General features: G+C 42.0%; 1 protein-coding gene across 2 annotated transcripts in view; it reads right to left on the bottom strand.

Annotated features, from left to right (window-relative positions):
• snx14 (sorting nexin 14) overlaps positions 1-16,731 on the bottom strand; it is a 33,062-nt gene that overhangs the window by 11,308 nt on the left and 5,023 nt on the right. The window contains exons 5-18 of one of the 2 annotated variants that reach the window (XM_046298004.1): positions 9,379-9,457; positions 9,256-9,299; positions 9,067-9,154; positions 8,786-8,870; positions 8,501-8,657; positions 8,157-8,232; positions 7,961-8,005; positions 7,792-7,872; positions 7,418-7,532; positions 3,662-3,817; positions 3,359-3,483; positions 3,146-3,204; positions 2,708-2,734; positions 232-361 (exon numbers count right to left, since the gene is read on the bottom strand). In XM_046298004.1, the coding sequence (XP_046153960.1) occupies positions 232-361; positions 2,708-2,734; positions 3,146-3,204; positions 3,359-3,483; positions 3,662-3,817; positions 7,418-7,532; positions 7,792-7,872; positions 7,961-8,005; positions 8,157-8,232; positions 8,501-8,657; positions 8,786-8,870; positions 9,067-9,154; positions 9,256-9,299; positions 9,379-9,457 (1,267 nt within the window). The remainder of the gene's footprint in view (positions 1-231; positions 362-2,707; positions 2,735-3,145; positions 3,205-3,358; positions 3,484-3,661; positions 3,818-7,417; positions 7,533-7,791; positions 7,873-7,960; positions 8,006-8,156; positions 8,233-8,500; positions 8,658-8,785; positions 8,871-9,066; positions 9,155-9,255; positions 9,300-9,378; positions 9,458-16,731) is intronic. The other variant, XM_046298005.1, reaches the window with a different exon arrangement.

Here is a 16,731-nt window from a genome sequence, read left to right on the forward strand (position 1 = left end):
ATCAAAGAATTTACATAAGTAAAAAAAATATATATATGCACCAATAGCAGAACGTCCCTTTAAATTGTACTAAGCCAAAAAAATAAACCCTTTGGTGATAAACATGAAAACCACCTATTCATATACAGATAGTGGAGGATGAGGAAGTGATATTGGTTTCTCTTTGGGTGTCCGTTTTAAATTATTGCACTATATCAGGAATAGAGTGCCATTTGGAGGGGAAGCGCTCACCGCTTCATCTTCAGCGTTGACCATGGCGTACGGCAGCATAGTTCCCTCCATGGTAGTGCTTTTGAAGACACCTTTGATTTTGCTGCCGATCCTGCTTATCCCGAAGGACTCCCCTCGTTTTGAGATATTCCTTCACAGGCACAAACAAAAACAGAGTCGGAAAGGGAGCTGTGAGCGACTGCATGTGTTCCTGCCTACAGTTGAAGCCACTTATGCAAACGTCTGATGTTAATGCAGTCTTGCCTCATGTCAAAATGCCATGCTGATTTCCATATCCGAACAACACACAACGAGAGAACACATTATGAAACGCTGCACATTCAACTAACGGACAGACGAAAACAGATGAGAGGTACTTTGAAGTTGTGTATTACAGGAGTACATGCTTACAGACTAAGGCTCAAAGCTAGCCACACACAAAGCATCCTGCATTCAAGCACTCGCATCTTTGTATTAGAGGTCGAGCGATTAATCGGAATGGCCGATTAATTAGGGCCAATTTCAAGTTTTCATAACAATTGGAAATCGGTATTTTTGGACAAAGATTTTGCAGATTTTACACGTTTATTTCATCTTTATTTACCTAGGCAAGTCAGTTAAGAACACATTCTTATTTTCAATGACAGCCTAGGAACGGTGGGTTAACTGCCTCGTTCAGGGGCAGAACAACAGATTTTCACCTTGTCAACTTGGGGGATTCAATCTTGCAACCTTACAGCTAACTAGTCCAACGCTCTAACCACCTACCTCTCAATGCACTCCACGGGGAGACTGCCTGTTACGCGAATGCAGTAAGAAGCTAGCTAGCATTAAACTTATCTTATAAAAAACAATCAATCAATCATAAACACTAGTTAACTACACATGGTTGATGATATTACTAGTTTATCTAGCGTGTCCTGCGTTGCATATAATTGATGCGGTGCGTATTGTTGCTCCAATGTGTACCTAACCATGAACATCAATGCCTTTCTTAAAATCAATTACACAGAAGTATATATTTTTAAACCTGCATATTTAGCCAAAAGAAATCCAGGTTAGCAGGCAATATTAACCAGGTGAAATTGTCTCACTTCTCTTGCGTTCATTGCACACAGAGTCAGTGTATATGAAACAGTTTGGGCCGCCTAATTTGCCAGAATGTTATGTAATTATGACATAACATTGAAGGTTGTGCAATGTAACAGGAATATTTAGACTAATGGATGCCACCCGTTAGATAAAATACAGAACGGTTCGGTATTTCACTGAAAGAATAAACGTCTTGTTTTCGAGATAGGACATTAATATGGTCGAATCCAGAAACTAAGGCTCGTATTTCTGTGTGTTATTATGTTATAATTAAGTCTGATTTGATAGAGCAGTCTGACTGAGCGGTGGTAGGCAGCAGCAGGCTCGTAAGCATTCATTCAAGCAGCACTTTTGTGCGTTTTGCCAGCAGCTCTTCGTTGTGCGTAAAGCATTGTGCTGTTTATGACTTCAAGCCTATCAACTCCTGAGATTAGGCTGGTGTAACCAATGTGAAATGGCTAGCTAGTTAGCGGGGTGCGCGCGAATAGCGTTTCAAATGTCACTCGCTCTGAGACTTGAAGTGGTTGTTCCCCTTGCTCTGCATGGGTAACGCTGCTTCGAGGGTGGCTGTTGTCGTTGTGTTCCTGGTTCGAGCCCAGGGAGGAGCGAGGAGAGCGATGGAAGCTATACTGCTACACTGGCAATACTAAAGTGCCTATAAGAACATCCAATAGTCAAAGGTTAATGAAATACAAATGGTATAGAGAAAATAGTCCTATAATTCCTTTAATAACTTCAACCTAAAATGTCTTACCTGGGAATATTGAAGACTCATGTTAAAAGGAACCACCAGCTTTCATATGTTCTCATGTTCTGAGCAAGGAACTTAAATGTTAGCTTTCTTACATGGCACATATTGCACTTTTACTTTCTTCTCCAACACTTTGTTTTTGCATTATTTAAAACAAATGTTTCATTATTTATTCGAGGCTAAATTAATTTTGATGTATTATGTTAAGTTAAAATAAGTGTTCATTCAGTATTGTTGAAATTGTCATTATTACAAAAAAATGTGGGGGGGGGGGGGTCCTCCAATAATCAGTATCGGCGTTGAAAAATCATAAATCGGTCGACCTCTACTTTGTATATTCAAAAGGTGCAACTAAAATAAAGACCAATACATCTATCCAAAATGTAACATAGGCCAATAACCCCAATTCTTGTTCAGTTAGCGCAATTCAACACGGTAAAGGTAAGTCAATACAAAAACACATAAACACTAGATTGCAAAAGCCTACTGAAGACACGTGCTTATTGCCCCACAATGCTTTTGTTCTCAGGCAAATTTTGGTTCCATTCACTTCATTCTGGGCATATTAAATAGCATATCTTGCAAGCAGCTAAATCAACGGCAGCCAGCCGAAGGACATTAGCTTGGCCTGCATCATTCAAAACACATACTCACCTCATATCATCCAAACTCAGACTATTCCTGGAATAATAGGCACAATGAATCACAGGCTGCCAGGATAAACAGGAGCAGCCCACAAATAGTACAAATTAGCCTCAGTGCCCTTTGTGGAGATGTGGTGGGCGTCAACAGGTCTGTTACTGGGGCCAAAAATAATACACCACCCTAACGTAGTGTTGATGTGAACTTGATTTAGACTTGGAGGTATTCTGTGTATTACATGAATGACATAATGAAACTAGTCTTAACACTTCTATTTGGAAGAATATTAAAGCTCTCCAATTATGTCTCTATTTAGATGTAAAGGGAACATTTGTGGGCTATATTATGACAACACCAAAAAACCTATAAAACGAACTACACTAAACCACTTAAGCTTAGAGTAATATTAGACATCTTTCCAATGTAGTCATTGCCATCAGGAGCACAAACCTGTTCATTCTGGAGTCCATTTTTGGAGACTCCACCCCCCTCAGAAGGTGTCTGAAATACTGCAGAGAGAAAGAGAGCTATAAATGTGGGAAAATGTTATCCATTTGTCAACTTGCTTTTGTATATCTTTTGACTCTGTCATATTATGTTTGCCCTATGTGTAATTTAGAACAGACAATAGTATAGTAGTGTAGGTGCTGTACTTGGGCTCACCTCATCGCTGTGGCAGAACATGGGGGTGAAGACGCTCTCCAGCAGGGACAGCACATGCTCATAGGCCTCAAAAAGGCAGTGCATGGTCTGCAGCTTCACCACACCCTCGTACGGCCCCTGTGCAACTAGTGCCAATTATGACAGAGTACAGTAAAATAAATAAAATATATTAAAAAGAGCAAGTCATATATATTTTCAAGGTTTGTGGACTTTGAGAAAATAGCACATATCTGAACAAAAAAGGCTGCGTACGTCACACTATGTTGAGCAATGATTGTGTACTGAGAATCTAGCAGAGCTTACTGTTTCGTATTTCCTCGATGATGAAGGGGTCAAAGCTGATCTTGTCGATGCTTTCTTCCAGGCAGTAGGTCTCATAAAGGTGCTGCACCTCTCCATGCAGGCGCTGCAGCTCAGAGTCACTCAGCTCCGGACACAGGATCTTATCATTGAACTCCTCTGGAATGACATGAAGGAGAAGAAGATGAATGGTGTTACAGTGTTACTTGATTGATCAATGTTTTATAAAACTTCCAAATTCACAGTAGAGGTGCGTGGGTAAAATCACTGGGGAAGCCAAGCCAGGGGGAAAAAAAGCCATATTACGACCTACGTGTTGTGATACTTGCGTTGTTTGTTCTATACCCTGTTAGTTCATATGCCTTGCGACCCTGATATATAGGCTTAAAGGTCGGGACAATAAGGCACAGTGGCAGAATAAATTCAACCACACCTTTGTTTCAACACAAAACCAGAGAGTGGACATATTATGGACTTCCACAAAACATATTGCATGTAACAAACAGTCACATGACCTACAGAATGGTTAAGCAAGTTAATGTTTCTGACATTTTCAGACTACTAAACAACTATTGATTTAGAACACTGTAGGGTTAACACAAGTCACAAAGAGAACAGGGAGCTGCCTCCACTATTCCAGCACCATTTCAACATCATCAAATCACCTATGCTTAGTCTAATATAGTGACAACTAAAAGATTTCAAAAACAATTTTAGTCCAATCAACATAAGCTATATATGTGGCTGTCCATGGTACTGATGTGTGCCGGCGTGTAAGTAAGTTTAAAAAAAACATGTTGACTCACCCTACGTGTAGAAAAACGCTAATGCCATCCTCCTCTCTTTCATGTTGCCGAAGCGGTCTATGATTTTCATACAGTACACACTTTTTGTTGTCCTCGGCTACCTGGCTAAAATGCTGGCTGGCTCGTCTGACTTCATGGGCAACGATTAGCCTGCTAGTTAACATTAGCCTACTACATCTAGCTACATATTGAACTTCCATCCTCTCAGGCCTGAGGCACAATGTATGAATTTATGGTTAGATCAGAATCACCGTTATAATCACTGGCCAGTACAAAGTAGTAAGTAAAGCCACAAGTTGAAATTACTACCTCCGTCCATGGCTAATTTAGGAAAGGGCCCATTTCAGCTAGCTAGCCACCGGAGGACAACACAACAATTCAAGTTGTTTTCTGTCAATTAAGTTTGGCTTGATGTGAAGCCAAATCCAAACTGGCTTCCCTTGATAGGTCTATTCACAGCTGAGCTCACTCAGTTTAGCTCAAAGCTGGTTGCGCCCATTATTGTATAATTGTTTATCAAGGGAGGACAAATGCTACGGGCAGCAACAGAGCTGTCACGAAATGTAGTCAGCCTGTGATTGTCAGGCAAATAACTGTCGGGCTCACATTTAGCATCTCCTGGCTTCCACACATGGATTTATTAGACTTTATAAGGCTACGTATTATAGGTCAAAAGAAGCATTATATGAAGAACATCTAATCTATTTCAGAAGAACAGAATAGCATACTCTTCAGTTGTCCTTATGTTTGGTCCTGAACTGGCTATGCCAAATGGCTGTGGGCTACACTAGTTCATTTAGTAAACAAGACTTAGAATTCCATGCCATTATTTTATTGTATGAATAATAAAATTGAACAAAGCTAAACAAAATCCCAATATTTTTTTCCAAACGATTTGAGGGTGTGCGCACATGTGGCTATTATTAATGAGTTATTAATGTAACTTAAGTTGTTCTACAAACGTTGGGCTATATGTTTTGATTTTTAATACAGGTTAAGGCTGCATGATGCAACTAATGATTTGAAAAAAATTGCTTGAAAGGCATGAGCTCTGCTTTGGGTTTTTTTTGCGCAAGCTGCACACTTCATTTGTCTCTCATTCTCTCACAATTAGACAAGCACTTGATAATATGCCTCGAATTTCACGCCGGCATCCCCTTCGTGTCCGTTAATGCCCCCTAAAAAATACATGACTTTTGCGGCCAGTGTGCTACATTGTACCCTTCACTCTGAGTGCTTTACGCTCTCCTAAGCACCGCTCACTCACATGGCTCTCCATCACGTGATTGGATCTTTCTCACAGGTTACAAGTGAAGACCGACACATCCGGGACGCAACTGCGCACATCCTTATCCAATTTCGAGGTGCATATTGAAGATATTGGAAGAACTGTCCACATTTACTTTTTGTCAGCCAACAAGATGAATAGGCCTAACTAACAGCAAAAGCACTAGCCTATGTTAATCTACTATCCCCCATAGTACAAAAGTCAACATATTCTATTCTGTGCGAGAAATAAATATTCCAAACATAGTCTGGGACAGTTCTGGTATGCAATAAAAGTGATAATATATAGGTTAATATTGCCACCCATCAGACTATTCTTGACTTAATCTTGTCTTTACGTGTACTAAATAATATGTGTAAAATGTGTTTTGATTTAGAGTGACCCATTATCATGCACCTGTCTCGAAACAGGGGCAGTGGTAAAAAAATACATGTCATCTATGAGCTTCAGTAGCGAATGGAGGGCGCTTTTCCCATGGTTCATTTTATAAATGCCAGCCAGGTAGGCTATACTCCTGTTGTAAAGATAAACAATGTGCTTAATATTAGGGAAGTTGAGAAATAAATATAGTAGGCCTATAGAAAGATGGGATCCTCTTTTTAAAATAGAGGCCATCACTTTGTTTTCTCATGCAATTGCATAGCCAAAAGAAATGTTGTGTAACAGGAGCGCATTGGCTCTCATGAAGTGTTTGATTAGATTTTCAAACACATTTGCATTGATGTTAGAGTGATTAGAGGGACAATAGTGTGCTGAGTCCCAAGCAGTTAGCAAGTTTGGTAGGCTACTAATGAACATCAGCAGCATTAGAACTTGGAGAAGCCTAATTACCGTGACTAAAAGGTCACGTGGAATTTGACTGCCTTTTGACTTGGGTCCACTGGTGTGGCGACAATACAGTCATCGCAACAGCCCTAGGTGGCAACAATATCAAACTATTTTTGACCAGACATCATCAGATAGATGGGCTACACATACAGAGGGGCGCATTTTGAATTGCTACCTCTGTATTCCTATGGGTTTCATTCAAACTCATGATTATTTATACACATTTGAAACGGTTATAGTTCAAAGATTATATATAGTACCAACAGGTTTTTGACAAGCAATCTAAGTAGGGTCAGTCTGAACATCTCAATGTTGGTTTGGAGTTCGATAGCTTAAACAGTAAAATGGTTGATAGGTCTAGATTATTATTTTAAAAATTACCATTTTAGTCTATGGGAACTCATCTAAATATTGCAGTAATAAAAAAAAGTAGAAATGCTATCAAAAATATTTTCTCAAACAATCTAAACTGGGGCAGTCCGGTTTTGTGTTAATAGCGAACATATTTTAAGCTCTAGAGTGGGCCTGAAGAAGTCGAATAAGAGTGTCTTGCCTTCAGCAAGCACACTAATAAAGAAAGAGAAGTGGGGTTGAGTGTTGTGACTCTAGACATCACTGACTATGGTTACTCTGTCATCATGGACTTATGGTCTTCAATATACATGCCTCTCAATATGATGGGAGTAGCATGCAGGAAAGATGGCAATACAAATGTATTTCTGTCATGACAAACAACTCAATTCAAAAAATATTTAAGGGGTGAGAATGTGGTAGGAGGCAAACAAAAGGCCTTTTATAGCCTTGTATGAGTATCTCTGAAAGTAGTGCTGTCCTTACCCACAGTGAGGCAGAACTGAAGAACCTGCACGGCCCCCTCCTGCTTCAGGAAGTTCATGAAGCGGAAGAGCAGGTCCTGTTGCTCCCGGATCTCCTTCAGCTCCAGCTTCAGCACCTGGGAAACCACAGGCGGGAGGACAGCCACAGAGTTCAGAAACTGTGCTTGTCCATGCAAAACTCTAAACCAATACTTTAACTATTGCCTTCATTTTTATTATTTTGTCATGTCTTCTGTTTTAGTTCACCGACTACCTTTCTATTTGTGCTTGTTAGAACTAGGAGGGTACAGTAGTACAGCTATTAATTGTCAGTGGAATGGATACATAACTAACAAGGGCTTTCTGTTCCAAATGCTGAAGGGACTAAGTACTTACAGATGTCTTCTTGGTACGAGGGTCAGCGTATTTCTGCAGGAATGGAACCAGGGCATATGGTGGATCCATGGCCAGCTCAGGCTGGGCAAACAATTTGAGGAATAAATCACAAATACATTACAGCATGATGCTTCCACATGAGGTTTGGTAAAATGCCCAATTTACTTACTGGAGAGTCATCAACAAATATTAGAACCATGTGGTTCACAGTATCCTGAAAAGCAACAGGAGGAATGCATCAATAAGATGGAATATGTCAACCACCGCTCAGTTAAATTGCTACCATTCCAGAAGTACATGTTCTGCTCATTTATATCCGTTCGTATTCATATCCTATATCACTAAGCACACAACATTCTACTTACAGGATCAGCCATGAAGTCCAAGGTGGGGAGGAACACAGACCCTACCATGACCTCTCGCATCAGCAGAGCTAAAGATCTGACAATCAGGAAGACATAGGATTCAGATAAAGTGTCTGATTTCAAATGAATTTAACAGTAGTGTTCTCAGTTTTTCCTTGAGGAAGATCTGACAGAAAAAAATGTTCACTCATTATATTTAGTGGTTAAGATCAATAATAAACAGTTAAATGTCAATCATTTTGATAACAAGATAGTGATAAGAATAATAAAATATATATCAAATATATAAAATATACAATTGCGACTGACAGAGGTGCATGGACTGCCTGGTTGGGTGGGCCTACCTGCAGTCAGTAGCTTTGGGTGGCATGAGATAGGAAAAGAGCATCTCCGTCACCTTCCGGAGATAAAGCAGCTCCTCTCTGCGACTGCGCAGGGCAACATGCAGGTCAGGGCCATACTCATCCAGAGCAGCCTGCTGCAAACCTTCAGTGTTCTTCACTGGAACACAGAGTATTAACCCTTGCACAGCCAGTACACATTTTGTTTTCTTTATTGACCAACATCTTGCAGTGCAGAATACTACTGTGAGAATGAAAATGTGCAAATCCACAAAACAAATTGTAAACCTTTTTGTTTGGCCTTTGCAATGATTTCAATGTGCTTCATGGCAGCTTTCATCATTTTGCCAGAAATAAGTGAGGGGACATCAACCTGTGTGAAACAATTACACAGTTAGCGTAGAGTCTGAAAAACAGACATGGCACATTAACACTGTATTAACCATTAGCAATATGTGGATTCAAATGACATACAAAATTCTAATATATGCTAAGGTGTCTTGACAAAGGTTACTATTCGGAGAACAGAATGTGGGTGAAAGAGATGAATAGACAGAACTATATATCACCTTCTGAGCGCGTCGAACTAACACAGATGCAAAGAAACGAAAAGTAATTCTCAGTTCATCTACGCATGCCTCATCATCGGTGATGTCCCTATAAAGTAAAGTAATAAAAAGCATAATGAAATACGCATTCCAAAATCCAGACAGAAAACCCAAGTCACATTGTTCAAAACTGTGGTAGAAACTACTCACCTGTACCAGGGATATACAAAATTCTCCAGAACCAACTCGAGCAACTAAGGGCCAAATATCAATAATTATTAATTTAATTTGTGATTTTCAAAATTTTATCTTTGAAATGACCCATTACTGTACCTCTGACATAGAAGCATCCACTTTTGAGTAGACTTTCAAGTCCAACCATGGCTGATAGTTTTCTAGGAGTAATGTTGGTCTGTGAAGGACACCATATTTCAAGTGTTTTTATTTAAATTTTTACATTTCAAATCACAATTCAGTCATATTTATCACAATAATTTACATAGTGATGTGTGAATGTGTCAGTCGGTCCTGTGCAACACATACAGAGTAAGTTTACATGCAAAGTAATAATTCAATAATAAACTGATTATGGCAGTAGGCAGATGACGCAAGTCAAGTAAACGCCTTACTCTGCTCATCTTAAAATCGGCGTACAGTCAAAATCAAAGTAAGCATACGACAATTAAATCACCTGGTTTTCTGAGCAATCTTTCAAATTATTAGGACATGTAAACACCTTAGAAATCGGCGTTCCAGCAGTGTATTTGATCTGCGCATGTGTTAACACAAACTTCCTCTAGCGTGAGTGAAGTGAGTTCGGAACAACTGAATGTATGCGTCTTAGAAGTAGTTTTCACAAACAAACTTTATATGTCTGAACTCAATGTGAAACGTGTCCCAAAAATAAGATGGTCATAGTGGTAGAACTTATTTTGATTGCCGATTTTCTGCCATCCTGATTTCAGATGTGTCCATGTAAACAGGATTATTTCTGAAATCGTTCTTCCTGCAAAGCATGTAAAGGTTATATTCAAACTACGCTATAACAAACGCCATATTAATCTGACAATTCACAATCGCATAGTGTTAATGTAACCATAATCTTGTGTCCACTAGATGGCAGATTAACTCCAGATGCACCTCTAACCAATGGGGCTAAAATCCTTCTTGGCATGTTACTCACCACTGCTGTTCATTACGCAACACAAGATTTATTCTTAAGCATTCACAATGTAAACGTGAGTGGTGAGCTGTAGTGATGCGCGCGTCAGCCGTTTGCTCACCCCACCTGCACACAATTGCTAACTGCAACTGCCAGACTATGTGATAAAGTGAAAAGTAACAGGGTTGTGGGATTATCTTTTTTTGTTTTTACCAATTTAGATAGGCTTACAGTACAAGTCAAAAGTTTGGACACACCTACTCATTCAAGGGGTTTTCTTTATTTTTTACCTTATAGAAAACTAGTGAAAATATCAAAACTATGAAATAACACATACAGAATCATGTAGTAACCAAACAAGTGTTATAAAATATATTTTGATTTGTTTTATCTGAGATTCTTCAAAGTAGCTACCCTTTGCCTGGATGACAGCTTTGCACACCCTTGGCGTTCCCACATATGCTGAGCACTTATTGGCTGCTTTTCCTTCACTCTGTGGTCCAACTCATCCCAAACCATCCAAATTGGGTTGAGGTCAGGGGATTGTGGAGGCCAAGTCATCTGATGTAGCACTCCACTCTCCGTCTTGGTCAAATATCCCTTACACAGCCTGGAGGTGTGTTGGGTCATTGTCCTGTTGAAAAACAAATGATAGTGGGACTAAGTCCAAACCTGATGGGATGACGTATCGCTGCAGAATGCTGTAGTAGCCAGGCTGGTTAAGTGTGCCTTGAATTCTAAATAAATCACCAACAATGTCACCAGCAAAGCACCCCCACACCACGCCCTCCATGCTTAATTGTGGGAAGCACACATGCGGAGATCATCCGTTCACCTACTCCGCGTCTCGCAAAGAAACGGCGGTTGGAACTATAAATCTCCAAATTTGGACTCAGACCAAAGGACAGATTTCCACCAGTCGAATGTCCATTGCTCTTGTTTCTTGGCCCTAGCAAGCATCTTCTTATTGGTGTCTTTAGTAGTGGTTTCTTTGCAGCATTTCGACCTTGAAGGCCTGATTCACGCAGGCTCCTCTGAACAGTTGATTTTGAGATGCGTCTGTTACTTGAACTCTTGTGAAGCATTTATTTGGGCTACAATTTCTGAGGCTGGCAACTCTAATGAACTTATCCTCTGCAGCAGAGGTAACTCTGGGTCTTCCTTTCCTGTGGCGGTCTTCATGAGAGCCAGATTCATCATTAGCGCTTGGTTTTTATAACTGCAATTGAAGTTCTTGAAATGTTTCCGCATTGAATGACCTTCATGTCTTAAACTAATAACTAATGATATTGACTTGGTCTTCTACCAAATAAGGCTATTTTCTGTATACCACCCCTACCATGTCACAACACAACTGATTGGCTTAACTGCATTGAAAAAATTCCACACATTAACTTAAGGCACAACTTTTAATTGAAATGCATTCCAGGTGACTACATCATGAAGCTGGTTGAGAGAATGCCAAGAGTATGCCAAGTTTGCAAAGCTGTCATGAAGTCAAAGGGTGGCTACTTTGATGAATCTCAAATTTAAAATACACTTTTTTGGTTACTACATGATTCCATATGTGATATTTAATAGTTTTGATGTCTTCACTATTATTCTACAATGTAGAAAATAATACAAATAAAGAAAAACCCTGGAATGAGTAGGTGTCCAAACTTTTGACTGGTACTGTATATGTGCGCATGATCAACTTTACTTTGTGGGTTTGCAGTAGTTCTGAAGTTTACACAGTGTTGTGAATGTATTTGCAGATCCAAAGAATTCAAATTTGATGGAGAATAAACCGTGAAAGAGAACAGCACTGTGCCCTTTGTCAATGACCCATACATCAGCCGTTACACTGGTGCCGTGACCCGGATGAGCCTGACGCAGATCACTGGGGGAAGTGAAGATCAAGTGTGCTCTTCTGGTCAGATGTTTGGTTTCATGCCATACGGCTGCTGTTTTGTCATTTCAGTGTTGTGATTTTCCAGTCTTTAGTTTGTCAATTTTTCTTTAACATTTAATTTGTTTCATCTAAGGGCAGTGTCAGGGATCACAAATCTTCAACTGATAGTTAAATAGTTTACTATTTTATTACTCCTAATATTGCCAAGGGGAGGGGTGTTTGGTTTGGCAAACATACAGGTAGCAATGCAATGTCCAGTGGGATTCATGGTCGGGGAGTGGGGATATATCAGTCATTAGCTGATCGTGTTAGGAGTGCGGGTACACAGTTCAGGAGTAGGTTGATATGACAGACTTTAAAAAAAATCAAAGATGTGATGTACCTGATCAAGCAGCAGAGATCATGAGCAGGTTAACGGAAAAAGCCAGGAATGTTGTAAAGAGTCGTTGGACGTCAAACAGAACCTGGATCTAATCTACCCCATCCTCCTGCAATACTTCCATAACTCCTGCCTTGGTTCAATGCACAGCAGCAGCCAGATGAGATGGACATGTTGGAACTAATGGAGAAAGTGCAGCGACAAAACAGTGGTTCCCGTGAACACAACCCCCCTGCACACAACCCAAGGTCTCAACATCGTACAAGTGACCAGGCCTGCAAGGTCTGTAATGATACTAGGCACTCAGTCTCATTGCATGGGAGAGCGTATGCGCTTCCTCCGTTTCACTCCTAGTCACACGAGAGATGCATGCCCCAGGCTTTTGTCATGTACAATGAGTGAGATGACTGAGCTGAAGTTAATAGATGCTGGGGTAGTTGGTGAAAAGCCAGTTTAACTCAGATGTCGTACTTGTTGGCTGTGGAGGATGCCTTGTGAGGCCAAAGTCTGCATTCAACATAAACATTGAAGTCTATGGATGCAAGATGGTTGTTCCAACCTCGGGAGTAGAAGGTCAACATGATGAACTAATACTGGAAACCAAAGTGATCAAGCACATCCGTGTATCAAAACAATGTGACAATTACTGGAAAGCAGTCTCGGCTCCCTGCATCGCAGATGACACAGAATCTGAGCAGTTTCTCACCATGTTAGCTGGAATCAAACACTGGAGAGGCGACAACATCTCTAACGAGATAGGAAGAGGGAGATGTGACCACGGTCAAGGCAAATGGCTGAGTTACGAGTGTTCCCACATGCTTCAAGAGGGCCACCATTGTTCCTGTTCCCAAGAAAGCTAAGGTAACTGAGCTAAACGATTACCGCCCCGTAGCACTCACTTCCGTCATCATGAAGTGCTTTGAGAGACTAGTCAAGGACCATATCACCTCCACCCTACCTGACACCCTAGACCCACTCCAATTTGCTTACCGCCCAAATAGGTCCACAGACGATGCAATCTCAACCACACTGCACACTGCCCTAACCCACCTGGACAAAAGGAATACCTATGTGAGAATGCTGTTCATCGACTACAGCTCGGCATTCAACACCATAGTACCCTCCAAGCTCGTCATCAAGCTCGAGACCCTGGGTCTCGACCCCGCCTTGTGCAACTGGGTACTGGACTTCCTGACGGGCCGCCCCCAGGTGGTGAGGGTAGGCAACAACATCTCCTCCCCGCTGATCCTCAACACGGGGGCCCCACAAGGGTGCGTTCTGAGCCCTCTCCTGTACTCCCTGTTCACCCACGACTGAGTGGCCACGCACGCCTCCAACTCAATCATCAAGTTTGCGGACGACACAACAGTGGTAGGCTTGATTACCAACAACAACGAGACGGCCTACAGGGAGGAGGTGAGGGCCCTCGGAGTGTGGTGTCAGGAAAATAACCTCACACTCAACGTCAACAAAACTAAGGAGAGGATTGTGGACTTCAGGAAAGAGCAGAGGGAACACCCCCCTATCCACATCGATGGAACAGTAGTGGAGAGGGTAGCTAGTTTTAAGTTCCTCGGCATACACATCACAGACAAACTGAATTGGTCCACTCACACTGACAGCGTCGCAAAGAAGGCGCAGCAGCGCCTCTTCAACCTCAGGAGGCTGAAGAAATTTGGCTTGTCACCAAAAGCACTCACAAACTTCTACAGATGCACAATCGAGAGCATCCTGGCGGGCTGTATCACCGCCTGGTACGGCAACTGCTCCGCCCTCAACCGTAAGGCTCTCCAGAGGGTAGTGAGGACTGCACAACGCATCACCGGGGGCAAACTACCTGCCCTCCAGGACACCTACACCACCCGATGTTGCAGGAAGGCCATAAAGATCATCAAGGACATCAACCACCCGAACCACTGCCTGTTCACCCCGCTATCATTCAGAAGGCGAGGTCAGTACAGGTGCATCAAAGCTGGGACCGAGAGACTGAAAAACAGCTTCTATCTCAAGGCCATTAGACTGTTAAACAGCCACCACTAACATTGAGTGGCTGCTGCCAACACACTCATTGACACTGACCCAACTCCAGCCACTTTAATAATGGGAATTGATGGGAAATGTAAATATATCACTAGCCACTTTAAACAATGCTACTTTATATAATGTTACTTACCCCTACATTATTAATCTCATATGCATATGTATATACTGTACTCTACATCATCGACTGCATCCTTATGTAATACATGTATCACTAGCCACTTTAACTATGCCACTTTGTTTACTTTGTCTACACACTCATCTCATATGTATATACTGTACTCGATACCATCTACTGTATGCTGCTCTGTACCATCACTCATTCATATATCCTTATGTACATATTCCTTATCCCCTTACACTGTGTATAAGACAGTAGTTTTGGAATTGTTAGTTAGATTACTTGTTGGTTATCACTGCATTGTCGGAAATAGAAGCACAAGCATTTCGCTACACTCGCATTAACATCTGCTAACCATGTGTATGTGACAAATAAAATTTGATTTGATTTGGTTCGGGGAAAGCTAAACAAAAACTAGTGTTGCGTCTCCTGGCAGCTCAGTGATGACAGAACCTACTACGTCTCGCTCAGCACTATGGGGGATCATGTTGGGAAGGATTGTTATGCCTGTGTGAGGAGACAGATGGGTCCCACTGAAGCTGATCAACACGTCTGGCCGTCCAGTGTGGCTGAAGTACAATGTAAAGCTTGCAGACATCTTCCCATGTGTAGCAATGGAGGACATACAAGACACCGAACCAGAACAGTGTAGTCCACCAGGTCAGCTGTCCTCAAGCCACGTCTGAGGCCGATCTGACGGGCCACAAGAGACACGTTCCACGGAAGAGAAGCTAAGATTGCTGGAGTTGAGTGCTTTGGACCTCAGCCCCTGTGATGTGAATGAGAAGTGCAAGAGTCAGCGGCTGACCTAGTAGTGTGTTATGAGGATATCTTTTCACGTCACCATCTTGATTGTAGAGAAGATGAAGGATTTGTTCACAGAATCCGCGTGACTGACAATAGACAGTTCCGGCTCCCGTTCCAAAGAGTGCCTCCAAGTCAATACTAGAAGATGCGCCAGGTCTTGAGTGAGAAGGGGGTGGGGGAAATCTCATTTGGAAAATGAACAAGCAAGTAAGCATCTCCCCTGGTGCTAGTCTAGAGGATAAATTGAGACCTTTGTCTCTGTACAGACCTCCGTTGGTTGAACAAGAGGACCCTGAAAGATGCACATCCTCTCCCGCACTAGATGGACTGCTTGGCTGCGCTTGGCTGCGCTCAGCGGCAACACTCTCTTCAGCACACTGGATCTCACCTCTGGGTTCTGTAACATGCCACTGCACAAAGATGACAGGAAATATTCAGCCTTCACAACACCTATGGGGCTCTTTGAATATAACCGTCTACGTCAGGGTCTCTGTAACATCCCTGGAAGCTTCATGCGCATAATGGACAGTATCTTCGGAGATCAGAACTTCATGTATTTGCTGTGTTATTTGGGTGATCTGTTGGTCTTTGGCCCAGACGAGAAGACGGCCTTGGAACCCTTGGACATGGTCACAACATGGAGTTGGCCCCATAGAAGTGCTTTTTCTCTGGAAGTCTGTCAAGTTCCTTGGTCATATAATTTATGAAAATGGTGTGTATACAGATCCTAATAAAGTTGACAGCATCCCTAAGATAAGCATTGGTGATCTGATAGAATTTTATGGTGACTCCTTCACAGAAATGGGTAAGGTCATTCCTTGGCATGGTAAACTCTCTCTCCACTGGCTTCCAGTTGAAGCTCGCATCCGCTACAAGACCATGGTGCTTGCCTACGGAGCTGTGAGGGGAACGGCACCTCAGTACCTCCAGGCTCTGATCAGGCCCTACACCCAAATAAGGGCACTGCGTTCATCCACCTCTGGCCTGCTCGCCTCCCTACCACTGAGGAAGTACAGTTCCCGCTCAGCTCAGTCAAAACTGTTCGCTGCTCTGGCTCCCCAATGGTGGAACAAACTCCCTCACGACGCCAGGACAGCGGAGTCAATCACCACCTTCCGGAGACACCTGAAACCCCACCTCTTTAAGGAATACCTAGGATAGGATAAAGTAATCCTTCTCACCCCCTCCCCCCTTAAAATATTTAGATGCACTATTGTAAAGTGGTTGTTCCACTGGATGTCATAAGGTGAATGCACCAATTTGTAAGTCGCTCTGGATAAGAG

The sequence above is a fragment of the Oncorhynchus gorbuscha genome, linkage group LG14, assembly GCF_021184085.1.
Source record: "Oncorhynchus gorbuscha isolate QuinsamMale2020 ecotype Even-year linkage group LG14, OgorEven_v1.0, whole genome shotgun sequence".
Lineage (NCBI taxonomy): Eukaryota > Metazoa > Chordata > Actinopteri > Salmoniformes > Salmonidae > Oncorhynchus > Oncorhynchus gorbuscha.